The sequence below is a fragment of the Aythya ferina genome (genome assembly GCF_964211825.1).
Source record: "Aythya ferina genome assembly, chromosome: 19".
In the NCBI taxonomy this organism is placed as follows: Eukaryota; Metazoa; Chordata; class Aves; order Anseriformes; family Anatidae; genus Aythya; species Aythya ferina.
In genome coordinates this window covers 9345526-9373034 of record NC_140309.1, presented here as the reverse complement: position 1 = coordinate 9373034, position 27509 = coordinate 9345526, and the positions used below count along the sequence as shown (strand labels likewise).

The 27509-nt window shown below is 46.5% G+C and overlaps 2 protein-coding genes and 1 long non-coding RNA gene across 5 annotated transcripts in view; 1 reads left to right on the top strand and 2 right to left on the bottom strand.

Moving 5' to 3' along the window:
- The window catches only part of ULK2 (unc-51 like autophagy activating kinase 2), a 39604-nt gene extending 26252 nt beyond the window's left edge, over positions 1 to 13352 (bottom strand). The window contains exons 1-5 of one of the 2 annotated variants that reach the window (XM_084493382.1): positions 12688 to 13352; positions 11358 to 11450; positions 10093 to 10134; positions 1145 to 1177; positions 748 to 784 (exon numbers count right to left, since the gene is read on the bottom strand). In XM_084493382.1, the coding sequence (XP_084349508.1) occupies positions 748 to 784; positions 1145 to 1177; positions 10093 to 10134; positions 11358 to 11450; positions 12688 to 12780 (298 nt within the window). In that variant the 5' untranslated portion in view covers positions 12781 to 13352. Of the gene's footprint in view, positions 1 to 747; positions 785 to 1144; positions 1178 to 4250; positions 4392 to 10092; positions 10135 to 11357; positions 11451 to 12687 lie in introns of those variants that run through there. The other variant, XM_084493383.1, reaches the window with a different exon arrangement.
- Positions 13353 to 13506: 154 nt separating this feature from the next.
- LOC311421473 lies at positions 13507 to 20330 on the top strand. The gene is made up of 2 exons (XR_014684883.1): positions 13507 to 16928; positions 18610 to 20330. It is a non-coding gene; the product is annotated as an uncharacterized lncRNA (long non-coding RNA).
- NLE1 (notchless homolog 1) lies at positions 19667 to 26860 on the bottom strand. 2 transcript variants are annotated; one of them, XM_084493398.1, is made up of 13 exons: positions 26807 to 26860; positions 26469 to 26612; positions 26177 to 26394; positions 26016 to 26095; positions 25674 to 25750; positions 24225 to 24322; positions 22869 to 23061; positions 22587 to 22722; positions 22203 to 22249; positions 21850 to 22052; positions 20757 to 20916; positions 20597 to 20667; positions 19844 to 20111 (listed from the first exon to the last, which is right to left on the bottom strand). In XM_084493398.1, the coding sequence occupies exons 1-13, from the start codon at positions 26810 to 26812 to the stop codon at positions 20099 to 20101; spliced, it is 1446 nt and encodes a 481-aa protein (XP_084349524.1). In that variant the 5' UTR covers positions 26813 to 26860; the 3' UTR covers positions 19844 to 20098. The 2 variants fall into 2 exon arrangements, with proteins under 2 accessions (XP_084349525.1, XP_084349524.1); XM_084493399.1 differs by lacking the exons at positions 24225 to 24322; positions 25674 to 25750; positions 26016 to 26095; ... (1 more) ...; positions 26469 to 26612; positions 26807 to 26860 and adding an exon at positions 23965 to 24106 and having other exon boundaries at positions 19667 to 20111.
- Between the last annotated feature and the right edge of the window lie 649 nt (positions 26861 to 27509).

The following is a 27509-nucleotide window of genomic DNA, read 5'->3' as shown; positions in this document are numbered from 1 at the left end:
GAACTCCCACAGTTTATAACACTAAATGTATCTGTGATCGTGCTACAGCCTGAAGCTGAAAACCTATTCTTTCTTTAAAGAAATTGTTCTGGGGACACAGATAACCACACTGCTCACAGATTTTATCCATGATAAAATTTATTTTGAGGGGAAAAAGGTATACTTTGGAAAGTCTCTTCAGAAGTTATTAGCTCATTCTGCAGCCTGAAAATGTACTGAATGCAGGAGCTGGATTATACTGTATGAGTCTTTCCAAGGATTTTAATGGGAAGTAAATTAGGCTTTTAATATACAGTTACCATAACAATAGCTGCTCACAAAAAGATTCCTTAAACACGCTGCTGATACAGAGGCAAGCAGAAGAATATTTTCATCAGAAAAATGCTGAGATTATTATATCTGCTGAAAATTTTATTTCTAATAAGGCTGAGTTTGAAGGGTGGCAAAGAAAGCAGGTGGAATCAAAAACCAGATGACCTTACTACCACTGAATGCAACATTCCCAGCATCGGTTCAGAACTATTCCCATAAATCAGCTGATGTAGAACTGATCAGTGAATTCAATTAATCATATAAAGAGGATACTTTAAAAGAGCAGAAGAGTAAACAAGCACAGACATTTCATAAACAGGAAAATTTTTAAACCACAAGCAAAAATTTCAGAGAAACTTCAATGGATTATACAAACACAGAATATAAACATTAAATGCAATAGCTTCCTAATAGGGAAATACAGTAATCAATTACCTTGTAAATAATCTGCCAAATCCCCACCATTGCAGTACTGTTAAAAAGAAAGGATTTTTATTCAAAATACAAGGTCTGAAACACTTGCTGTGACTATTTTTGCTTTCTAATCTTTCCAATAAAATTAGAAGGCCCTTTCCAGCTGTTTAACTTTGTTTTGTCTATTATTTGTAATTACTAATTTGAAGTGTAACACCTTCATTGATGCTTACAGTATGATAAAATAAAAATGAATTTATGGTACAAACACTGCTGACAAACTTAGGACTGCAGAGAAAATTAATAATCTAGTTTTCAGAATTACCTGTTATTTTGCAGCTGTGCAAAGGCTTTTTTTTTTTTTCTAAAAATCGTTTTTAAAAATCAACCAGAAAGAAACACATACGCTAACACATACCTCCATCACCAAAAAGACAGAATTGGGCATTTCCTAAAAGAGAAGAAAATTCAGTTTAAGAATGTGACAAGACAGAGCCTTCAACACCTGCATTAACTGGTATATAGTAAGAGATTTTTTCAAGTCAGATGAGAGATCTTATGTTAAAGTCGTTGTGGGTAGCAAATAAGTATGTTTACTAACAATCAATTGCAGAGGTTTTCCTTAAGTTTTTCAAGTTATCAAGAATATATATTGAAATCAACACTAAGTAAAGCCAGTTTTGTTAGGCAAAACTAGACAAAAACATAAACTGAGTATGAATAAATGAGAGCCAAACAGCTTCACAGCAAAAATCTCTTTCCTGAGAGGGAATGTTATACTCAAAACCTGCTGAAGTGTCAAGTGATGTTATTTTATAAGAAGGAAAACCTAAAGTTTACAAGAGCTTTGAACATTAACTCTTAAGCTACTGTCAAATGTTGCTGCTGTTCACATGATCGTGATTAAAACGACACCTAATGCACACACAACTGCATGAATAAGTAGTTTAAGATGAGCCAGATGCGTTAAGGTTAATTCAAGACTACATAAGGCTGTTTCATTTTCTGGAAGCATTTAGTTTAGCCGTTCTCATCTGTGTTACAGAAAGGCACTTGAGGGTTTTTCCAGCTCAGAACATCGAGCACTTTACAGATTTGTTTACATTTTGAAATTAGTTTCAAAGAAAGCATGTTTCTAGGAATGCTAGGCAAATCTGTTGGGAATGAAGGGCGTGCTCCAACCAACATTAAAGCAGCAGTAGATCACATTTCAGGAAGTCCCAATTGTTCAATGTTTCTGTAACAGCTGTGGCCAACATGAACCATAATTTGAAATCCTATAAATGCCTCAAAACCTAAGCGCATTTTATCAGGAAGGGAATACATTAAAGCAAAATACACCACCACCACCACAAATACCTGCCCTGTAAATTACTGAAAATACATAATTATAAATCTTGTTTCTTTCTGCACTGTTCCTTTGCAACAATTTCTTTCAAGATAGAAACTCATCTTCTTTCAGGAACCCACGGATGTCAAACAGTAACCCGTATCTGGAATTAGCTTCCAAGTTGTCTATCAGCACTAATTAAACTAATTCCAAACAACTTTCATCACTTTGCCCAGCAAAGGCCAGTCTTGTGTTGAAGAAAAAAGAAAAGAAGCCAAGACACCTGCTCCCACTCCCATCTCTGACATACTGGCACCGCAAGTGCCAGTAAAGCCTCCCTGACACCTTCCTCTGAACTCGACACAAAGACATCAAGCCAGAATCATGAAAAGAAATCCACCATTTGTAGAACGAAAATAAAATCTGAAAGCTTTGGAATAGGAACGACAGGAGGAAATCTCTAAAATCTTTGGAACAGGAACAATAACAAAATGAGCAAACAGAAAGCTATGGCCACCTGTCATTAACCTCCCTTGTACTTCAGCCGGTAGCCGACCACGTGCTACCCTGAGCTCCCCAGTGATCAAACCCCAAATTCTGCCAGCTGAGGAGCACTTCTCTTACAGGACAACTGCAATGTGTAATAACAACACTTCTAAGAAGCATGGAAAGAGTCTGTTCTCCAGTGACAAGAAGAAAGCTCAGCTATTGGATTTCCACCCAAACATAGCAATCCCATGAATCAGAAATAGATGTTCCACAGCGTCAGCTCCTCAGCTACACAACACACTGTACAAAAACAGCAGCTCACTGCAGCATGTAGCGCTCAGCTCATGACAGACTTGTATTCATCACAGAACTAAGAGAATGTGTTGTCTGGATTGTCTTGGACACAAAGTCCTTTCAGATGAAGCTGCTCCCTTCCAAAACACAGAGCTGATCTGCCCTGTTAGACCAACCCTCACCTCTCCAGGCAAGGAAACCAGAACCTACAGGTGAACATATCACTTAAGTCAGAGCAAATATGTCACGGCACTGTTATTTTGGCCACCCTCAGGCACCTGGAGGAGCACACGGGGCCAGAGAGTCTGTGTGAAAGGAAGACCACAAATGTATGCTCAGATTTGGCAGAAACAGGGCTGTGTCACACCAAACCTGCATAGGCTTTCTTCTGCCAGCCACCCTGAAAGCAGGCTCTTCTGACTCGTGTGTACAGGTGATGACACCAATTTGGTATTTGGGTGTGGGAAATCAAGGCAAACTGGCAACAGATTACAAACCCCGTATCAACTACCCACCCGTCACAAATCCTCTAAACAGTTTTAAATCTCCGTTGGGATTTCTAAATCTGCCCAAATGAACCCCTTAATATTTAATTCCCATAAAATGTTGGTATTCAAAAATCTGTATACATCACATTAAAGTTTTAATTAAAGCCTTATCCTGGCTACAGTATTATCAGTGTTATTTTGAGGGTATTAACTAAAATCAAATACTTGATTAGGGTGGTTAACTCATAACCACATGCACTTTTCAATATCCCACCAATGCAAGCAAAACAGCTTCAAAACAGCTGAAGTTGTTCATCCCTTCACAGTTGTTCACATTTTGCATTCCCGTTCTTGCTCGGCCTGACTGGGAATATGATCTCCGTTTTGGGAATACAATCAGAAAACACAAATCAATTTTGCAGACGCATTTTTCCCTAATAAATTATTTTGCTGAAAAATAAAGCGATCCCTATCATCGTTCTCCAGATGAGCAGTTCTTGTTGACTAGCTAGGCAGAGAAAAGTGCTCAAAAAGGGAAAGATAAGTAAACCACCGCGTTTCAGATTTAAGGTTCAGGAATAAAGCTGACCTAGCAAGCTATTTTAAACTGCTTCTTGAAACAGATAGCAACGCTTTCAAAAATTTACATTCCCATACAGATCATAAAATTATAGCAGCTGGAACTGCTCCGGCCTACACTCCTACCTAGAAAAATAATCAAGCAAAACAAATGCATGCTGTGTTTAAACAATTATGGAGCAGTTTCCCAGCATACCTTGCCTTATTTGCTCAAAGTTTTCTTGACAAAAACCTACTTTTACTTCTTATTCTGAATCAAAGTTTTACTTGCAAGATAAAGTAGAAGATAACAAAGGTTAATAGGAAACCATTTTACAATTCTGAAAACTAACAGGTAAACCTACCAGATGAAGATTAGGAGGCAACATATTTGCCAAAATTTGCTGTGTTTTAATCCCAGACTTCCCACAGTTGTCTCAAGGGATGTGAAGTTCCAACCCAAATCACAGGCTCGGTGCAGTAGTTCCATTTAAAAGACATTAATTGAAAAAGAAGTCAAAACATTCGTGGTTACTTCTGACAGCTGTTTTTAGAACTCTAGCACACTGGCAGAAACATACCCGAGATTTCTTTTTGGATAGGAAGCCCTCCTTTAGAAAAAGATAAAAGTCTGCAGTGAGTATTTAGTGAGCTGCCAAAGGAGAAACCATGGCAAGTAAATAGTTACTCTGCTTTTGCTCAGTTTGTAGATTCTGTTTAGCTGCAGTTCATGATCCGAGTCCCAAGAGCGTGCAAGTTAGCCTGACAGCTTATGTATTGCCGTTATCTGATTTTCTGACATGTTAATTTGTGCCTTTTTTTTCCCCCCCCAGGAATACACTCCATTTTTTGGAGCATTAGATACATTTGGCAAAAGTTCTAATGATTTAGTGAAAAGGGACCAGTCCAGATCTTTTTAAGGCTATTTCTGCCTGCATTACAGACACTCTCGTTTTGCTTTACAAGTGCACCGCACCGGCAGCTTCTAACATGTTCAGCTCCTATCATGTCCAAAGGCCTGAACATTTTGTTAGTTCTGACTAAATGTTAAATCTCAGACTAAACGTCAGTTGACACGTGCCTGTAGGATTCAAATAGCATGCACGCTGCCAATTATTCACATAAAAGAAAAATCAGCCATGGGATATGTCCCACAACAGCAGTACCACTCATTTGCTGGTATGTGAATTGCTGTACTTCAGTAATATGCACAGGGGACAGTGAAAGAGGTTGGCGACTGCACAACACAAAGGAAAGGCAAAATTGTTCATGGCACACCAAGCACTTAACACGCTCAAATACTTAAAGATCTTCTGAAACAGTTTTGAAATACAGATTACAGCATCCAGGCACAGCAAAGGAGTTAAGGACTATGTAGCAACTCCAAACCTTTGGTTCTCGTGGTCAAAACAAACTAACTGGCTATCCCTAACCTTCAACACCTAGTGTCATTCCTTGCAGTCTGATATTGCTACCAGCCTTCCAGTTAGCACCAACTACAAGGTGGTATTTCAGAACCTTTACACTTTCTAAAGGGCGGGATTTTCCTTTTTGTTTAAAAACATCTGTCATGTGGCGGGGAAATACAAACCCAGAAAAATGGTCTGGAAAGCATGCTTTCCTATGATCATATCCATGCACAGTAAGGATGGATGCTATCAAATCAAGAGGCCTCAATCAAAGAGCTGAAGAAAAAAAAACAAAAAAAATACTGAGACATCCTAATTTAAAAGATGATGGTTCAGAAAACAGCTGTGATGAGAGCACGGAGGCAATCAAAGCTGTGACACACCAAGATCAAGAGCACACACCAGAACGCCTGAAGCTACCGCCTCAGGAAACATGCAAGACGACCAGACCAGCTGGAGTCCTTGGGTAACCCAGACAGGAGCACTTAATCCCTTTGGTAAAACAGCAACCATAGATAAACACCATTCTGTCCACCAGCATCCCTAGTAGGAACTGACGGGTACTTGTATGGGAAAGGCTGAGGGATAGGTACCAAGGGATCACTGGCTTTGCTCCCACTAGCTTTTGCTGCTTTCAAGGACAGGAGAAGCAGCTGCAGTTATTTTGCCTGCTCTGCGTCAACGAGCTAAGAAACAATTTATATACAGATACTCTTTCTCCAGTAACAAACTAGAAATTCGTTCTCTCTAAACTACTGCTCAAATAGCAAACTTCAGACTCCATACAGCGAAGACTAATTCATTCTTCTAAAGCGCTATCTCCGAGATACATTACAGGCTTTCATCCTGATGGCTGACATTCTAAAGAGGTTTTGAATTAAATTATTTGCTAAAACAGGCACTGTCTGGCACTGTGTGAGATTAGTTCTAGTCAGCACACACTTGGGATCATGAACTGCAGAAAACTGTAAACTCATGGCCTAAGTATAGCACATTCCAAATAACTTACTGATACCTTCATAGTGCAGTGTAATATTTTATCCCAGGACCACAATGCACTTCATGCTGCTGAGTTAGAGGTTATTTTAGACTCCTTTTGCTTTTGAGAAGCAAGGCTCCATTTCCCCAATTAATGTGATCCAAGACTCTCAGATCTTCTTTTGCAGGATGAATGATATCTCCCAGCACCACTATGGGAGAAGAGCTGCATTCCTATACCATTGCAGTGACTCAGGTGGTTTTTATTTTTCAAAAATACCAACCTCCTGCCCAAGAAGATAAGTAAAAAATGTCTCAACAGGTTATGTTTTGGAATCCATCTATTGCACTCTGCTTTTTGCTTCATGAAAAAAAGTAATTTCACCTTGAGAGGTGAGCTGCATTCTTTTCTCCAAAGCCCTGCTACATCAAAAACATTTGCCTCTCACAGATTGAAAGCTCATATTTAAGCATCTCCACAAACGCCTTCAGTCTTAAAACCGTTCTTCTCCAAACTCAGTTTTGTGCAGCTCCCTGGACTTCTGAGCTAGCACAAAAAACATACTCTGCTTACATCAAATGCATAACTGAAAACCAAACCTGCCAGCACTGCACGTGACCACCTTACGGAAATTGAGGACAATTATCGTGCTGGCAACAGAACAAAAGGTTTTAATGCTGACCAATACATATTCAACACTAATGGCGCACCAGTCCTTTTGGGGATGTCTGCAGATGAATGGTCATTTCCAGTAATTTAACTTAGTGGACCCTATAGGTATTAAGGAATATATAAAAATGGTGTTCATAAGAAATTGAAGCAACAGCACTGTAGGTTTTCAAGTGCTCATATCCTATCATTAGGATGGCTCACAAGTTCTCCTTAGATCCAATCAAAGCCTTAACAGTGTATGTGTTTTTACTGCACTCACTTGTGCGACTGGTCGCAGATGCAACAGGAAGGCAACCATAAATGAGCAGAGATGAAAGAGAAGGAATGTGTGTAATTACCTCATGTGAAAACAATTCTAAATGAAGCCTTTTGCAATATGTAAAATATTAACTACCCTTTCTTTCTCAAGCTTAAAATATATATTCCAAATTGCTATACAGGCATACAGCTTTAATCTCCAAGTACCGCCATCAAGTACAAATAATTTCACTTAATATTGTGAGCTATAAAAAATATTTATTATTCATTGCAATTAATACACCTTTTTTTCACTTATTATTGCAACTTGCAATGCACACCAGCTTTTTTTTTTTTTTTTTTTTTTTATCTGAACAGTTGGTACAACAAACAGTTCTTCAATTATTTAGATAAATGGTCTGCCTAGGAGTGCACTTGAAATGTGAGCATTTAAGAAAAACTTTAGACCAACAGATCTATAAAAATAAAACAGATTTCCAGTCACACTGAGAACTCCCTACTATGACACAGACCCCACTGGCTCCACCATGGAGTAAAAAAAAAAAAAAAAAAGTTTCTGTAACTTAAATATTGTTTAAATTCCTAAATTCTTATCTATTATACTATATGTCCATGTACACAACTATGACAAACAAAAAGAGCAGTACATGCTAGAACATGAAATGCTAGAGAAAATTAGTAGGTGTAGCAGCCTACTAGACATGTGAATGCCTTGCATAGTGTTCATTCTTGCTGGGTTATAAATTAATATAATCATACAAGTTAATGACGTATAATATTTCACAAACAGAGCCCTGTGCAGAAAGGGGAAAGCTTATTTGTGCAAGTGTCACATCCTCTGGACCATATTTTGCACAGCAATTTCTTCTATAGAAGTAGCATTATACTGCCAAGCCTTATGTTTGCCATGAATGCATTTGAAATATATCCAAGGTATGAGACAGTTTTTCCCTTCTCTCTGCTGTAGCTGTTCTTTTTATTGAAGCTCAATGGCCAGTGACAAACAGCAACATCTCAAAAGGAGAATATGGGGCTGACCAATCACAAAGTACTGTCACTCATAGGGGCACCCTTTTCTGTGGTAGAACATAAAAGCATGAAAAACGTGTTTCTAAATTACTTTTAGGTGAAGGAATAAACAAGTATATAGCTCTGTCCTTTCTTCCCTTGTGGCTGTTCTGTATAGAAATAATAAGAAATGAGAGCTTCTCCAAAGCTTTGAATTAGAAGATGATGTTAAGTCATCAAAATACATTATATCTGGTCAACTACCTTCAAGTGGAGCTGCAAAGCTTAATAAGTAATCTTCACATCAAACAACTGTAAATGATAAATCCAAAATTCAGCTGCTTACTCACACACCAACATCCTCCGTCAACAACTCCAATTTCTCTTAAGATGTGTGTATACACTAAATTCAGGATGCTGACAGATTATTTCCATTTAGCATTACTGAGGAAAGCCTGGTCTCTTTGAGAGACCGCACCTTCCCTTTCAGAGCAGCTAATATCATTCAAAATGCAGAGTTCTGAAGTCAGGACCCAAAAAGGGAAAGAAAAGACCTCAGGAAAGAGTGTACTCATCCAAATGGAAGTTTTGAAGCATAATCTGTTATTACTTGAATTCACCGCTTTGTATCATAGGTCAACAGAAGCTGATACATGTCCTGCAGGGCAAAACACAATAAAACCTGACTTTACCTGGCATATATCTTCTGAACACAAATTTCTGTAGCTACATGAAATACACATCTACACATAAGCTGAAAATCTTTTAGAATGCAAACATGTAAAGACAAAAATGTTGAATAATGTAAAAAATGTCTATTTTGTACTGCTTTATCTATGCAATGCCCCGAGGGTGGCTCTTAATAATTTTATTCATAAATGTAATTCTGTATTTAAGATTAGAATTGAGGCCATGAGACAAATGTATATTTCGTATTCAAGTAGAACAAATGGCTGCACACCTTACATCATCTCACATTTAGCATTACTTAACACTTGCAGCCCTTATAATACAAAAAATGTACTTCCTGCTAGGTAGAAGGCACTACCCTGGATAGGCTAGAAAAGAAATGCCTTCACCTTGTCAGGCAGAATCCTGGGAATAAAAAGGGGAAGACAACTTGAAACCATCTAATCCTTATTCCTCCTAAACAGAAAGATGCAAATGTCTGTTTGGTTTTTATACCTTATCCCCCCCAAACTGGAATACAGGTATGTAACAGCAACATACATATGTGATGATGATCTGCTTCCCTCAGTTCTCCCTCACTGTAACGCAGGGCCATACAATATATTTCTTTGCCACAGACGCCTCAAAACCCCTGCTCCTTTTCTACAACAGTATTTTCAGTTATGTTGACTTCTCAATGTCACTTTGCTTCATCCTTTCAGATCAACTCCTACTAGCGCATTTTCCTTTGGGTGTATTCAGTCATTAACCGCAAACATCCACTTTCCAATTAAATTGGAAAATTTAATTGGAAAAGAAACAATGGCCAAAGAAACAATGCTAATTCAGGAGAATAGTTACTGCCACTGATACAGCTCCCAGCCCAGCCAGCTGATGCTTCTCTCTGGAGACAGGACCAGACTACACAGTCTCTGCAGAGATTATCAGGCTTCCATGTGCTCCTGTGCCTGGAAGTAAACCAAATTCCATGCCCCTTTCTACCCCAAAAAGAGACAGTATAAAATAAGTGTGTAGTGTGTTGAATATGAGAGAACCCCCCTGCCACTGCTAGGGAAATAGATTTCTTTTTCTAAATACCACATTGATTATGGCAAGAAAATATACGGCTACTTAAAAATCTACTTGATATTTAAACACATTAGATTTTAATAAATAAAATTTAAAGAAAAAGGCATCAAGGTATATTTTTACCTGGACATCATACAGAGCTACAATGTTCTCATGCTGAAGTTCCTGTAAAACAAAATATTTATATTATAGAAATAGCCTGTTATTATTTTAAATTTAATATACCAGGTGATAATCAAAGATAACCAAGTTTCACAAAGAAAGGTAGTATATTTTTTAGACCATTCAATGGAATTTGGAGGAAACCCCAGCTATTTAGACTGTATTTAAACTGATAGAAAATTAGACAGTATCTTCAGAGGTCAAAAAGATCTGGTTCAAGATTTATTTTCTATATCTTGTTATAGAAAATGTTACAACACATGATCCTTTAATGAATACTGAAAACTGACTAAATTTAATTATAGTCTCAAACAATTTATTGTTTAGGGGAGTAACCAACTATGCTATTTTCAAGCCAACCTTCTTATTTTACAATAAAGTGGAAAACAAGCCAAATAACATCAACTACAACTTGCATGACAACTCATGCAATTATTTGTAACTGTTCAAAACAAAAGCAACACTTTGCTAAGCACTTGCAACACACTAATAGACACAAGGCTGCAATTTTTAGTGTGCAATATACAAACTAGAATAGTATATACTCGCATATAAAATATCTCAAGAAAGTTGGAAACAGCACTGAACTTAACAGCAGCACTGTTTATTATTGCAAAGCTACATTAGATGAGATGCAGTGAAGTTCAGAGACTGGAGAATGGTAAGACACTATCCAAGCAGACATTTCTGTAAAACAGCACTGAAGAACTAAATGATGCTCAATTTCCTTCATTAAAGCCATGCTACATTTTTGAAGTGAATTATCTCAGAAGTGGAAAGTCTGCCCCAAGAATCATATTCAGCATGCCAATTTAACTTTTCAAGGCATTTTTGAGGAGAGAGAAAAAAGAAAAATAGAAGAAGGATCAAGGACTTGTGTTTTACCCTCGGCTGTGACTGTACAGCTTGGGAAAGGTGGTGCAACACTAAGCATCCTGAAGGACAAAGCTTTCTGTATGTGCAATAAAAGCACATACTGGTTCTACAACAGTTTTTCACTTGTAACAACAAAAACATGCCCTTAACCTGTTCTGAGAGCATTTCCAGAACTAAAAAAGTTTTTTTTTTTTGTCTTTTTAGTTCTGTATTTCTTCTGGAACTAATAAAGATGCAAAAGGCATAGTAACAATTACTGTGATACTGCACATGACCCAGAATGAACTGCGTCAAAAGTCTCTTTTCCTTTTCAAGTAAAGCAGCTTTAAAAATCACTGCAATTAACATACCTTTAAGATTTTTATTTCTTTTCCAAGTAGGATTTGTGACTTTGACAAGTTCTTTTTGTTAATACTCTTTATGGCTACTTCCCAATCCGTCTTCTGCAAACAACCAAAAAAGTATCGTCAGTTTAACACATATATATATACATATTTAACTTTATGCACTAACAAGTATCTAGTGAAGCACAAGAGCAGCGAGATCACCCCTACTCTACCCACCGGTGATTACTACATCACATGACACCATTAAGAACTATTTCATTCCACAACAGTGCAGGCAGCTATTAAAAACCGGCTGCAGCTAGACTGCATTTTCATGGATTTAAAAGCATTAAAAAAAATATTACAACAAAAATTATCATATCTGATTTGCTCTTCAGTCTTGTCCCAGTGATGAAGTCACTTTTATTCTCTCTTAGATTTCTCAGTTTTGGCCTCCTTACACTCCACAGCTGAAAACTGCACGAGCATCTGGTTTTTACATAAATATATAGTTTATTTATTGTATGTTTATACACTGCCTAAAAATAAATTGTCTTTGGCATCCTCCATTGGCCTTCAAAGCTTCTAATGCCTTTTTTTTTTTTTTTTTTTTAAAAAAAAACTCAAAAATCTCTGTGCTGTGCCCTTCCAAGTTCTTCCCCCACAGGGTCAGTGTGAAGTCTTGTTTTCTGGAAAGCACAGCACTTCAGGCACCAGCCCCAGAATAAACTCTCGCAGCATCAAGAAACCCAGCTATGAAGATCCGGGGTGATCGGCGAGCCACGGCAGGAAACTAGACACCTCTGAATTTCGGAAATCTTCCTGCCAGGCCCCCAGGAGACAATTTTGCACCGGGTCCCCCTGTCCCCGGCCGGGTAAACGTGCCCCTGCTGACAAACAAAGGGCTCGGCTCCCCTGCAGCTGCAACTCCCGGCTCGCCGTTATGTTAGGAAGCTACCAAACAGCAGGGAGGAGAGGTGAGAACACGGCTTAGCCGGGCGTTTTGTTGACGTTTTTATTAAACCATCATCATGATCATAAAAAAAAAAAATAAAAAGAAATCGCTTGGCGAGGCCGGGTGACGGCGGCTCGCCTCAGGCCGCCGCAGGGCCCACCTCCGGGCCCCACCGCCCCCGGCCCGCTACCTCTGAGCCCACCCCGCACCTTTTTTGCCTTTTTGTCTTTTATTTTCCCTCCCCCAACCCCACAAGTCCCCGAAGGCCCCCGGCAGCTGTCCCCCCACCCCCGGCAGGGGCTCCTCAGAGCCGCGGCCCCTCCGAGCGACCCCGGCCCGGCCCGGCGGGGGTTGTGTAACCGGCTGCGGGCCGAGCCCGCCGCTGTGGTATTTATTTACCTTGCGGTGGCGACCTTTGAAGACCACAGCAAAGGCTCCGTGTCCTATCAGGTCCTTCTTGCTGTACTCAAAGTCCCCCACCACCTCCATCATCCCTCAGGGGGGCATGAAGCCCCGGGAAGGGGTGGTAGGAAAACAAAAGGGGCTCTTCCTCCAGCCGAGGCAGCTACAGCCGCCTCACGGCAGCCGGCGGCGGGCTGGGAGCCTGCCCCTCTCCTGCCTGCCCCCGGCGGCCGGGGCAGCTCCTCTCATCCCGCGGGGGCAGCCGCAGACCCCCCGGCCGGCGGGGCTGCTGCAGGGCGTCTCCGAGGCGAGGGGCTCCGTCAGGCATGGGGAGGGGAAGGGAGGCTCTCAGGGGCCGGCCGTGAGGGGACAGCTCGGCATCGGCGCCGGGACGAGAGGGCTTAGCTCAGCGGGGAAGGGGGCTCGGCGCCCTGCCGCTGCCCGCCCCCATGGCCCCGCCACAGCGGGGGCTGCCGGCGCCGCGGCCCCTCTCAGGGAGCGAGCCCCGGAGCATCCAGCGGGGAGAGGAGGGAGGCGCGGCCCGCGGCTCCGAGGAGGGCTGGCGTCGTCTCCTCGTCCCCCGAGGGAGAGGAGCGAGCAGGGAGGGTGCAGATGAGGGGCTCTCTGGCCGCCACCGCCGCCGCCTTCCGGGGCTCCCACCGCTCGGCCAAGCGCTTCCTTCGCGATCCGCACCCCGCCAGCCCCGGCTCCGACTGCCCAAAGCTCCGCGCCACCCCGCGCTTTTTATAGGCCGCATCGCGCAGGCTCCAGCGCTCGGCTTCTTCCGCCGGCGGCCAAAGAGTGCCTCACCCCGTTTAACCCGGCGGGAGCTCGAGGCGCGGTCCCTCCGCCGCCGTCACCTCAGGGCCCCGCCGCCGTCACCTCAGGGCCCCGCCGCCGTCACCTCAGGGCTCTGGCGGCGCCTCAGGGACCCCCGCGCCCCCACACCCAGCGCTGGGGGAGCCAAAGCTGCTGTGCTCAGACCCCCCCCTCGTCCCCTCAGGGGACACGTCCTCGTCCCGGCACCTGGGGAAGCCCAGGCTGAGGCAAAATTCGAGTTTCAGCCCCTGCCTTGCCTGGAAATCGCTTTTAACGCAGCACTTGGGCCGCTTCCTCAGCCACCTCAGGCCCGCCTGAAATGAGGGACAAAACTGAGGGGCCACCAGGAGAGGGGAACCCTGCTCACACCACAAACTGATGCAGGGTGAGGAGCCACACTGTGAGGCAGCAGCAGAGGTAGGAAGGCAGAGGTTATGCTCATCCTGGCCGGCATTGCTGCCAGGGCGGTGACACTGCTTACCCAGCGCCTCATGGCTCACCCTCAGCCCTGACCCTGCTCCTTTAGTAAGCCAGATTCTACATCAGAAGAAACTTAAAGGAATGGAGAAGCAACTGAGGAGCACACAGGCAAAATGCTAATACAGGTAAGCACCACAAGCCAAAGACACTTCTCATGTTGCTTGATCTCATGCAGAGCATGGCCACTCTAATTTGCACCCTCTTCCCCCCAGCACTTCTAGATCAGCCTTGGGCAGTTTTCAGCAACAAATACAAACAAAAAAAACAACACCCCCCAACAAAACCAAACAAAAAAATCACACCATACGTCACACCACACACCAGTCACATGGAGACTTTGACCTTCACCTCCAGATCTACATAATTATGCTCCTTTCCTTTCCTCATTGCTCTTTCATTTCCTCTCTCTCTCTCTGCATTTTCCATCATGCCACCTCAGCATCCAGGTTTCACGTGTACGAGACGTTTCAGGCCACCCAAATATCCCCATCTGCCCCGGATCCCGTTAGCACTCTAATCACTACACATGGCAGCAGCAATCATTAACCCATCTGGCTGTGTGCCATCGAAGGGGCAGCAGGCAGCTGCCAGACACAGCACTACTTGGGATTTGGGCAGTTACAGGCACCACAAGATGCACTTTGTGATCTTGTCAGGCCAGATCTCAGACCCCACACACCTGCACTGCTCCTTCTCTCTTGGGGTCTGCTTTCAGTGCTCTAGATGAAAATAGTGACCTAGCAGTTACACAGTTGTCTCTCCAATTATTCTTTACTTATCTCCCTTCACTTACTGTAATTCAAACCCAAGAACTACTAGAGTGGTGTGCCATGTCAAAAACTCCACGGTTAAAGACTGCTCCAAAGATAACACACCTGCATAAGAAATATTTAGCAAGAGATAAATAAGAGAATACTGACAGCTTTATGAAGGATGTTTTAAGCTCTAAACATTACATAGAGGCACCAGAAGAATCCTGACACATCTATTTTGTGCCACAGAGAATTAAGAACTTTAAAAAATCCCTCAAGATCAAATTCACCCTTTATTTTCTGAAGTTCTGAGTACCTATGCAAAATTCCCTTGTGGCACTAACGTAACAAATGAACAAATAGACAAAAAAAAAAAAAACACAAAGTGAAGCTGGACAATTAATTTCAGCAGCTCAGAACACCACTGTGGAAGGAATAAATGAGATGTAAAAATATTCTAAGTTAATCATAAAATAAGGTGTTGGTAGTAACACAAGCACTTTCTAGGATGTACTCACAATGCCCCTTTAAAACCAGGAAAAAGCCCACAAGTCTCAATGTGTTAAATATTCTGACTCACAAAATAATTTCCCTCAGAACTGGCTGTTTATTGCCATCCACTGATTCTCACATTCAGTATTAATCCTCTCAGCATCAGTGTGTATCACCCCAAAGTCTAAGTCACAAACTGCATTTTAGGGAATATAAAAATAAAATTAAAAAAAAAGAAAGATCCCTTTTGAACTGAGAAAGCCACTTTAGGAATTTCTAAACCACCTGCTCTGCATTACACTTCAAAAATGAGACACGTTTCCCTTTGGTAGCAGCCTGTCTGATGTCCTTTTGTCCTCATAATAGGGCTGGAGCCCTCAAGCAGGTTTATTTCAGCACAGCAAGGACAAAACAGCAAGGAGTGGCAAGGAGATTTGACCAGAATAACTAAATACACTGGCGTAGCACTGGGATTTGAACAGGATCTGAGGGGCTGAGATCTGAAAAAGCACTCGATGAAGGGCTGGGAGATTTGCATGCAGGTCATTCGTTTGAACTGGCTCCTTGTTAAGTCTTTGGGAGAGTTTCTAGGTGTCAATATTTCCAGCGTTATGACTACAACAAACCTATTTACAAACAGCACCTTCCCTTGCTTTTGCTACTGAAAGAGGTTGGAGATGAAGCGGACTGTATTCACCTGCCTCTTCTAGAGAGCCTCCTTCCTGGAGATGCTGGGAGAGCAACATACGATAACCTGCAGGGCTCGTGCTGCTCCTCCCTCACCCAGAACACACACACAAAGATTCACCACTTAGCACTAACAGGCAGCAGCAGCCCTGCAGCACTCAGAGGGATGCAGCTTTGTGCTCTGACAAAGTCATGCAGCAGGACAATAAATTACCCAGCGCACTCAAAAGGCACGGCTGGGCAGCGGGCACTAGCATCGCGGTCTAAGAGGCCACGATGATTCTTCAAAAGCAGAGTACTGTGTGCTGAGTTTATTTCTTTATTATCATTGCCCGGGCAATGGCAGGACTTACAAAAACTATCAGCCAGCTGCAGTTCAGCAAGGACAACCAACCTTCAGGGTGAGGAAAACAGAAAATAACATTACTGGAAAGGTATTTGTAGCTCTCTCCTACCTGCACTACATTGGTTTGGCCAAATTAGCCCCTCAGATGTGAGCTGGGACTCTTGATCACGAGAGGCACAGATCTGGGAAGGAATTAGCACCTTCCACATTGCTTGCCTGAGCGCACATGAGAAGTGTGCTTTCATCTGGCAGGAGTTCCCCAATACACAGACATCACTGTTCTGAGTTTCCATAGTACCTTCATCAAAAGCACTGATGGCCTTTATGGTAAGCCCTTACCACCATACCACCAAAATGCAGCCATTTCTGAGGGAAACACGACCTGAATGGTGCCTAGGTTCACCCAAAGAAAAGCAGAGAGAAGATTGCTTCTTCTAATACTGATGCAGAATAAAGATGATACCGATTTTCTTCCTGTTCATTAAAACATCTTTTTTGCATCTCTCTCCAGACAATAAGTATGCACATGGAAGTTAAATTACTGATCTGGGAAAATAATCAAGAGATCAGCTGAGTCAAGCAGAACACGAACGCGTGACTGCAAGGAACCAGGATCTCAGGAGCACAACTTGCAACACCACTTCACCAGCCTTCCTGCCTGGGTAAGCAGAACACACAGCCCTGAGAACGATTTTCAGAGGGATGCTAAAGCCCCACTTATCTAAATCTACCCCCAGGGGACAGGAACCTGTCACCTTTCCCACTCCTCTCAGCTCTATCCTGGTCTGCCTACTTCATCCTAGGTGCTCTCACTGTTCTCTTCTCTCCTTCCCTCCCTGCATCATACTTGGGAATTTAATCAAGACAGGTAAGCCTTTCTCAGCAGACTGGCATGCTTCCCAGTCCTTATCAGCACTGTCCTCCCTATTAGGGATTTGTAATAAAATTAATGGTGGCACAAGATGAGTTATCACAGCTTTTAAAGGAGAAAGTGTCCGATGGCTCTGTGGGAGAAGCACTGTATCAGCGGAATACACTTAAAATTAGTCTTACGGTATCAGTGAAAAATAAGGTCCTTTTGGTAGGCATACCTGTGTGGTATGCTTAATAAGTAACCTGGGTGAAACTGGATTGAAATGCAGCCGTACATCCTGAGTTTCCTATCGCACTGGGTTTAAAAACTTCAGTTGTTAAAGCATGCTTTTTGCTAAGTGTAGCTAGGTAGATCCTTGAGTAGGTACAAAGCAATCAAAGCTCGTGCTTGGCCTTTGACAAAAAGTTACATTGTATCCACTAATAACACCATCAAGCCAGATCTGCAACCGCAACTCTAAAAATTAGCTAATTAAAGCTCCCATTGCCAGGAGAGAGAGGGTGATCAAGTGCTACTTTGTCTCCTGCCAGAAAAGAGCCACCCCCGAAGCAAAGGGCAGCAGCTGTTTCCCAGCACACAAGTCAGTAAACTGTAGAGCGTGGCCCGAGAAATGCCACTTTCAAATAAAATGGGGAGGAGTGTTATGGGATTGCTTGGGAATACAGCTGGAAAGGGGCCAGCACTTAGTATGCATGAAGGCTGGTCCTGTATGAATGATAGAAATGGGAGCAGCTGCTTAGGATAGGAAAATATGATTTGGTCTCTGTGAGAACTCATCACATGGCATGGTTCAAAATCGACTCACAAGCAGGTCAAAGAACAATTAAGGTAGGTGGTGGTTTCTGTTTTTTTCTTTGGCATGAACTTATAGGCCCTCCCTTTCTTCAAGAGCTCTCATTTTGCTTTGGGAAAGGTTTGTGCCCCAGCACAAAGTGGGTTTTAATCAGGCTCTGCTCTGCGCCTAATATTACAGAAGTAGAGTCTGAAGGTATGGCAGGAGCTAACCTAGGTCAGGAGCATGGCCAGAAGGCACAGCAGTGGCTTTGCGTTGGAAATCAGTGGACAAAGAATTGGTATTTAGGTACACAAACACAGCCAAGCCAGTACCTGCAGGATCACTTCTCCCATTTTGGAAAAATCACCACTTCCAACACAAAATGCGTTGCAGATCAGTGGGGCACAGCGACCCTGTGCAGCCCACAGAAAGAGTCACACGCTACCAGGAGCTGCAGCAAGTCAAACCACAGGACAAAGACAGAGCTGAACTCCAGAAGATAGGTTGTTTCCCCTAAAAAACTGCACAACAAAGATTTTTCAGCTGTGACCGGAGCTCTGCCAGCTGCATGCACTCTCCTCTCCTTCCCAAGGGCATGGCAGTCTGGAGAGGACAGAATTATCAGCTACAGTTTTAAATCATCCTCTGCCCTAACGTTTACCTTAGCAAATTACGAAAGGCTTTGTTTATGCAGATGGATGCAACATGGCCTTCAGTGCCAGCAAGAACCAGCTAGAGGAAGCATATGAATGAGAAAGCAGGTACAGGATATTGAGTCCTTCTCAAAAGATCCCATGAAGATAGAGACCGCTGATTTGCCTGGCTGAGAAAGACACTAACAACAAAAGGAACCAGTTTGTGTTCTCAGTTGTACTACAGATGTAACACTTTGTTCCAGTGCTTTGCTCATCCGAACACTTGCAGACAAGCAAACAGTCATGACTGCACCATCCCCTCTTAATTCTCCAAAGCAATCCTGCCAGCAGGAATAAAAGCCTAAAATGCATCTTCTGCAGCTGGGAACTCTGTTCTGAGTGGCAGTAATCACTGAGGAACAACCACAGTATGAGGGCTATGCAGAATGTCTTGGTCTTCATTTTGAAATTGCAGCTAATTTGCTGCAATTAAAATCTGACAATATATTCTCTACTCCTTATTAATCACCCCCTGATTTTCACTGTTTTATAACCATCGTGGAAATAAAAACTTAAATCCAGATCTATTTGCCTCACGATTGCTGGAAGCCCAAAGTGACTTATAAAAAGGCTTGTAAGCAAGCTTACAAATACATAAAACTGACAGTGAATCCCTCTCACCCACTGGGCACATAAACCCACTTGAGAAATTCCAGAAGGAGCCAACTCTGTGCAATAGAAGTTTTGCCATTTACTGTGACAGCCCCAGCCCTGCTGTCAGCACGTATCCAGGGCAAGGGCCATTCAACAACCAGAATGCCTCTGGCTCCATCCTTCCCCCTCTCCATCCCTTCCTTATTTCCTCCCTAGAAGTGGATGGGAAACGAGCACCTTGTTCAGAGGCACAGATGCCTCATTTTCTCATTTCAAAGAGACACTGAGACCTGAAAACTCAGCACAGCTCTAGCAGTAGTTTGCAGTCCACGCCTGTTGCACCCAGGCCTAAATGGATGAGCAAATAGTTTGCTGTTGTCGACGAGGAGGATCACTGACAGCTAATGGCTGGCACAGCTCATGGGCATGTAGGCTGAGTGGAAAGCCAAAACCTTACTGGAATAACGAGGAACCCCCAAGACTTTATTCTCAGCAGATCTTTGTCCCAGGCATGCAGCCGAGCACAATTCTGCAACGTAATGATGTGCTGTATTTTCCCCTTCCTCTCCCTCTTTGCTTTTACCTTCCAAAGGGGCAGAACACTGTAAGGCTGAAATTTCAATAAAAAGCAGGCTGAGATGGAGACAGATGAGATATCCCTCCTGTAATGTTCAGAGGAAATCATCCCGCAAAGCACAGCTCTTAATAAGAACCAGAATTAAAATTTCCTTAAATAAATATAAGGAAAGAGTCCATGAGAGACAGCAGGTAACAGGAACAAGGAGACGTGCTCAGGTCAGCCCCTGCTGTCCATCACCTTGCCAATCTCCCAGGCGGATCGAGCCAACGGGCAGGGCAGCTTAGGACAGGACTGGTGGCTTCATGTCGCTGCTCCTATCTACGCCATCTGTGGACAGAAAGAGCTGCTGAGTCTCTGAGGCCTGGCACCAGTGCTGCTGCATGGCCTAGTGCGAGAGCGGCACTGCAAGGACCTTGAGACCTGGTTCATTCGTCAGCTGTGCTCAAATGGCAATCGACTCACAGGAATTTGTCTGTCTGCATAATTGGGAGACAGAGCAAGGTGAGAAAGGAAGGCTCTGACCGATTGGTACAACTGCTCCTTTCCCCCCCCTCCAGCCCCCTGCGGGAGCCAAAACATCTGAGTCAAGTTTCACCACTGACGGCTCAGTTGGAGGGACTCTGCTTTCTAGTCATCTCCCAGGGGACAGCAGAAGTCCCTGCACTGAGGCAGGTCAGGTCTGAGCTGGGACATGGCCTGTGCTGTACTCTCAGCAAGGAGAGAGCACGCCCTAACTGTGCAGGTCTCTGCAACGGAACTGCAGATGTGGAGTGGCTGTGACTTCCTCAATGGACGGACCACAGGTTACTTACATCCGCAGACACTTATCCTTCCCTCCGCTTGCTACCCTTTGTCCATCTGGGCTCCAGTCTGTTGCAAACACCTAGCACAAGGAAAGTCCCAGTTAATTCTGCTGTCCCTGGCGGAGTCAGCATTCCTACCCTTCTCAAGCACCTTGGCTTGACCACTCACCTCGTCCGCATGGCCGGGAAGATCAATGGCCAGTTTCTTTGTCTCAGCATCCCAAACCTTCAGCGTGCTGTCACTGCTCCCACTCACCAGCAAGCGGCTGTCGGCTGACCAGGCGATCTGATACACGGCCGCGACATGTCCCCTCAGTGCTGTCAGGTACCTGGGGCAGAGGAGACATGACCAAAAATTGAAACAGATTTGTTTCAAACCTGCCTTTGCCTTGTCTTCATGCTTCTACGCTGGTTGCAAGCAAGTGCTTTGGAGCCCAGAACACCCATCTCACACTCGGCACATGTAGGGCAGTCAATTGTATAAAGTCAATTCAGTCTGTCTAGAACTCCTCCCAGACAGGCTCAGAGCCTTCTTGAGGACAGGCCCTTCATCTCAACTCCTCCAAGAAACCCTTACCCAGCAGGCAACTCTGCAGCATCACTGTAAAGGTAACTCCTTCCTCTCTAGCTGAGCAGAAACATGCCTGGATGTAGAAAAACCATTAAAACTACTGACATGAAGTCAGAGCTCATCAGTACGAAGGAGAACAAGGGGAGGACTGCTGCCCCACGGAGCTCACCAACACTCTAGAAGGTTAAAAGCTAGATTACGGGGACATCCAAACACCAACAGCACCACTTGTAACTACAAGAATTTGCATCATCCAGAACAAGCTGTTCCCTGGCATGGGCACTGTTTAAACTGGGTCAGTCTGCAACGTGCAATGCACACATCTTCAGGAGAGCAGCCGAGTGGAACATCCCACCCCACCGCAGCTGTGCCTGCCCCAGAGAAACAGCCCTGCAGCAGACAGCGTGTGCCACACGGGTGCCAGGCAGCACTGCGGCTGGGTAACAGCAGAATCCCACGCACTCGACTAAGCACAGACCTTACAACACGTGAGGAGCCCAACAAGGGGACTTCCCAAGGGCAAAGAAACAGGAGCAGAACTTCTTTGAGTGAGTTAAGGCTACAGAGATGCTGAAGACAGCAGGCAGCTGCTGATGGTGGCACTGGGGCACTGCCCATCTCTGCGTAACCTGCACATCACACGCAGACCCAACACAAACACCACCTCCACAAGAGGACAGAAAAAACTCACTTTCCCGTCCGGCCATCCCAGAGCTTTATCGACTTGTCAAAGGAAGCACTAGCTATTATCCGTGTGTCTGGCGAGAACAGGACTTGGTTAATCAGTGCCTGGTGGCCTGTCATTCTCTCCAGTGGCTTCTTGTCTTCTGCTGGCTTCCAAAGAAACAGCGTGAAATCATCTGACCCCGAGACGAGCCTTTCTGGTCCTGACCCCTGAGAAAGGGATGACAGAACCCAATTCTCATCAGAGCTAGGTGTGAGCAGCCTGGAAACACACCCAACAGCCAACTGTGTGCGTTTACTGCTTCCACCAGTACTAATGTTACAAACCATGGCAAGGGCAAACTTTGCAATGGGACTTACCCTGACTTTTTCATACCTCTGCCGTGCCTTTTCCTTCAGTTCTGCCACTAGAAGAGAAAGGGAAAGGGCTAAGAAGAAAGACTTGCAACTGTGGGGAGAAAAGCAACATTATAATCCTATGATGCCAATTCCAGTCCTGACTCTTGTGGGCCAAGCAAACACATTTGTGACTGTTCAGCCTCTTCCTCTTTGCCAGGAACCACACTGGGAGCTGAAGCCTCTGAACTCAAGGCAGTCTCATGCCCCAGACAAGAAGTATCACAGCTGTAAGCATGACCGACACCGGCACAGAGTCTGCTCCCAGCTCTGAAGACTGCTTCAGCTCCTGGCAGCATTAAGAGGTCTTGCTGCCTCCTCCACCCTACAACGCAGCGCTGCACTTACAGGAGCCGCTCACAGCCTGCGGGTTGATGGTGGCTTCAGCAGGTTCGAAGGCGCCAGTGCGGAGAACGTAGTCGGTGCTAAGGGCCATGGTGTTCACCCAGTGAGCGTGGCCCTGCAAGGTGCGGCAGAGGACGCCCTGGAAACAAAAATACACGCTTAAGAGAGGGATGGGCAGCACAGAACCAGACCAGGTTCAATCCACGCCAGGCAGAGTGGACAAAGCTCCAATGCCACGTGCAGCCCCCTTGGTCAGCAGGCCACAGGGCTGCCTGCCCCACTTACATCCTGGCTCCTCCAGACTTTGATGGTTCTGTCCTGGGAGGAGGAGTAGAGCAAGCCATCGCCACCCCACTTCACACACGTCACGGACTGCGTGTGGCCCGTCAGGATTTTGTCACACCTGCCCATCAACGTGTCCCAGATGCGGACGCTGCCATCCTTGGAGGCACTTGCCAGGTAGCGGCACTCCGGGTTTCTGGGAAAGAAGACCGTCAAATCCACATGTACTGCAGGCACAGCTAAGATCTTACTCTGTCAGCCTCAGAGGATTTAAGAGCCCAAAAGTTTCTAAAATACAACGTTCTCTTTTGGCTTAACAACAGAGAGAGGCCAGGCAGAGGCAACTACAGAGAACCAGATCCCACAGGCAGGGGACCAGCAGACAGATGCATCCCTTCAAACCAACTCTTGGGCTGAAAAGGATGCTCGCTGCCTCCTGCTGCATCGCTGCTCTCAGGAGTTTCCCTTTTGTCTCCCTTTAGCTGTCTGTTGACAGCAAACCATCCTCAAAGAAAAAGCAAAACCGAGCAGCACAACGCTAAGCCAAGCAGTCAGGAGATTTACTAACAACTGACAGCACCACTGGCCACATCGATGGCATGAGGGCAGTGCTGGGGTGAGGAAGAACACAGCCCTTCCTCTTGTGCAGCTGGCTGGAGACAGGGAAGTCGAGCTCTGGCAGGGTTGTCTCCCAGCTCTCCATTTCCTGATCCTCCTTTATAATCAGTTTTTGCAAATCCAATTAATTGTTTGCTGGAGTTTCCTACCAGCAAATTCAATTTGCAGGGCTCTGCTCCGAAGGGACCCTTTTTTTCCTTCTTTATTTCTATAATGGCTTGGATTATTGGCTATAACTGTCCCCCCTCACCCACCTCTCCCAGACAGAGGTTTAGCCGATCCAAGGGATAAGGAGATTGCAGAGTTAATCAGCCCTCAAGATAAACAAACAGAGGCAATCAGGATGCAGGAGGGCAGAACAGGAGTGCTCTGCACAGGCTGAGCTCAGACTCCACGCTCGCAGGCTTTCCTGCTCCCATCTCAGCACGCTGAGTAGCCTGTCCAGCACTGAAAACATCAAGCCCTTTCCATTGGCAGGTACCTCGTTTATACGGGGTGAGGGGAGCAGAGGCACAGCCCAGCAGCAGCTTCCCCAGCACCCTCACAGGGACTGCGAGCAGCGGCTGTGACTCCTGAGCTGGATGCCTTTTTCCTGCCCCACCTCACAGGACGTTCTGCTGCACACGCTCCCTCTGTGCACCATAACAGGAGAAAGGCAAACAGGAGGAATGCCCTTCAGGTCAAGCCGGTCTTTTCCTTAAAAGTAACGGGGCAGAAGGGCTGGGCTGGCCCCTCACTTACATGTGGAGCGGCTCCCAGCACAGGCACGTGATCCATTTGGAGTGGCCGGCGAGAACCCGGCCGATCTGATTGCCGGTGGCTGGATCCCACAGAAATATCTGCCCGAGAGAAAGCAAGAGGGTCGTGTCAGGCCACACATCACGTGAATCCCAGGAACGTCGAGGCTTCATTTAGAAAGGATAGGTGTCCCCAGTCTTGTGGGGCTGCGATTTACGTTGGCACACAGAGCAGAACAGGAGGAGAGCAGGACTGGATGCCTTTGCAGATCCCAGCAGCAATCAGCTGATGTCTCAGCGCATGAGACCTGATCGCCCTCCTCTCTGCTTTAGATGCTGCTGTTACAAAAATATCTGCCTCAACCCAAAAGCAATCCAGGTCTCCAGAAAGCCAGCCTGAGCCTTTGACACTCTGCGCCAGAGAGTTGGTGAATGTTTACAGAGCATGATGAAAGCCAGAGAGTGCTAAATGCTACTTATTATCGGATTCTGTGGGCGGGACACATGCTAGTTTTCTGTTGTTTTTTCCCTCTCTATATAAATGCTCATCCAAAGAGCCAAGGCATTAGTCATCTGCTACTTAAGAACCTGGGAAAAACAGAGAACAAGCAGCTCCCTGGGTTAAACTGAAGCCAGAACCTGCCTGTTTCCTTGGGCTCGTGTCACAGTGGCCTTCCAGAGCAGCTGCACAGACAGTGAGCCCGGGACAGCGCCGCTTGGCAGCTCTGCAGCCGCTCTCTGTGCTCCCAGACCGTCCGAAGGTCAGAGCAAGCGAAGGTCCCGCTGCAGCCCAGCAAGTAACTGACTCGCTTGTAATTGCACCCAAGTGCCCCTGCTTCCCCAGGCGTTTCTGGAAGCTGCTTAGGCTCCACAGCTGGGGAAGGGCCCCCTTTGCATTCCTGTAAGAGGGAATTTGTCTGTGTCTCAGCGGGAGCAGCGAAACAGGCTGCCACTGCATGTCTGGGTCATGCAAACAGCAACCCTGGCTTGGCCGCGCAACACCCTGCTTGCTCCAGACACCTCCCTCGTGATGGAGCCGTCTGCCAAGGGCCATGTCCAAATCCTGGACTCTTTCCTGTACAGAGGCAAAAGCATTTGCCACGAGACAGCAGGGCTCGGCGGCGAGACTGCTGCAACAGAAACAAAGCCCTGCCTGGCACAGCTGAGGCACAGGCCAGCTCGGAGCCACTACTCGCAGCCGCTATGAAGCATCCGCACGCAGAGCTCCTCCAGGGCACAGGAAATCCTGCTCTGAACGACTGCACACTTGCCTTGCCCAAGCTGCCAAAGAAAACAAGCCTTCGCCCCTAAAGCCCCTGGCACCCACTTTGCAGGTTGCGTTTTGCTTCAGACCAGAGCTGCGCAGGCTCTCCTGGGCAAGGCCACTCTGTACTCCCCGATTCCCCCCAGCCCAGCTGCTGGGGCGCCACAGGACCACGGAGCCAGCACCCACCTGGCTGTTCTTGCAGCCCGAGGCCAGCTTCTTGCCGTCAGGAGACCAGGCGATGCTGAGCACCCAGTGCCGGTGACCTGGCAGAGAAAGCATGAGCAAGAGTGAGCGGAGAGCTGCACCGGCCTGGCCCCAGCATGCAGCACCCCCAGGACAAGAGACAGAGAATCCTGCATGTTCCTCATCCTTTCTTCACTTCAGTAGTGGAACAGAGCAACTCCCCTCCAAGGGAAGGTGCCATGTAGCTGGCACAGCACCCAAGGGCTGCTCCATGTCCCCCTGGACAGGGGGAAGGATCCCTGCGGGCCTTCAGGAGCTGACCCCCCTGGCGCACCCCACACCCACCTTTGGCTGTGAACTGCGGCGTCTCCGTGCTGAGGTCCCAGAAGCGGACCGTGGTGTCTCCAGAGCCACTCGCCAGGTACCTGCGACAGGAGAAAGAGCCAGGCTCAGCACGGTGACCCTGCCTTGCCCCGAGCCCCCCGCCTGCACCCAGCCCCTCGTACTTTCCCGTGGGGCTGAAGGCGACGGAGATGACGGCCTCGGTGTGCCCCTCCAGGGAGCTGGTGCAGCGGGTCACCGCCCGCACCCTGAACACCGCCTGCGGCTGGTAGACGATGTCCAGCACCTTCTCTGTCTCCACCGCCTGCCCCGCCAAGGTCTTCTCCAGCGACACCACGATCTCGGCATCGCGGAAGAAGAAGGCCAAGGGCACGGGTTCGTCCTGCAAGAGAAGGGGCAGGAGCGATAGCGCGGGGCAGCCCGGGTGCCGGGACGCGCGGTGCCCCCCGGCCTCACCTCCTGCAGCAGCGCGTTGCACACCAGCTGCAGCTCTCCCGGCGTGATGCGGAGCGGGACGTCGAAGGGGGACCCCAGGGGCTCCCCGGATTCATCGCGGAACTGGATCAGGAGCCGCTCCACGTCCTCGGGAGGCGCCGCGCCCTGCGGGACAGCGGGCTCAGCGCCGGGACCCCGGCAGCACAACCCGGGGGCACGACGGGGCCCAGACCCCCCGCGCCGGGCCGGCAGCGGCCCCCCTTAGCGAGCACCCCACCGAGGGACGGGGCCCTACGGGGGACCCCCACAGCAGCCAAGGGGTCCCGGAGCGCCCCGTCCCCCTCCGGTGCCCCCCTCACCGCCATGTGCGCGCTGCCGCCCGCGTGCGCCGGAAGCGGCGGCGCCGCCGGGGCGGGACCGGGGGGAGCCGGGCGCGGCGCTGCTGCCCCCCGGCGGCCGGCGGGGGCTCGGGGAGCCGCGGGTTCGAGACCCCTCGGAGCACGGACTCGGTCCCCGCCGGTCGTGGCTTTTCTGGTAGTGGCCACCGAGATGCTTTTTAATGCCTTTCTCACACGTAACGCTGTAAAAGCATAAGGAGGCTCCTAGATTGTCACAGTGCCGTGTAAAAAAATAAGGTAATTCTGCAGCCTACGGCTTGCCCATGTTAGTAGGAGGGCTGGGCTGCAGACTGAAGTGTTTTATCCGCCATATAAAAACACTGGCTCCGTGGGCTCTGCACCAAGGACAGACTCAACCCTGCTATGCAAATATGAAACACAGCAAGAAATACAGTATCTCCTGTCCCACCCAGCACAAACCAGTGACAAGCATGGCAAGCATCAGGTGTCCGTAGCCCCCAGCGATCAGCACTCTATCAAAATTCAATACTGCCTACGCACAGAAGAGGGAAACCAAACCAACCACAGAATACTGTCTTACCAGTTTGCCACCATTCAAGCAAAACAGCTTAGAGAAATTACCCAAAGCAAGAGCTCAGCCAGTCAGTGACAGCTCCCAAGACCATGTCTGTGCACCCTGGAGGAGCAGGCTGGCCCCATGAAT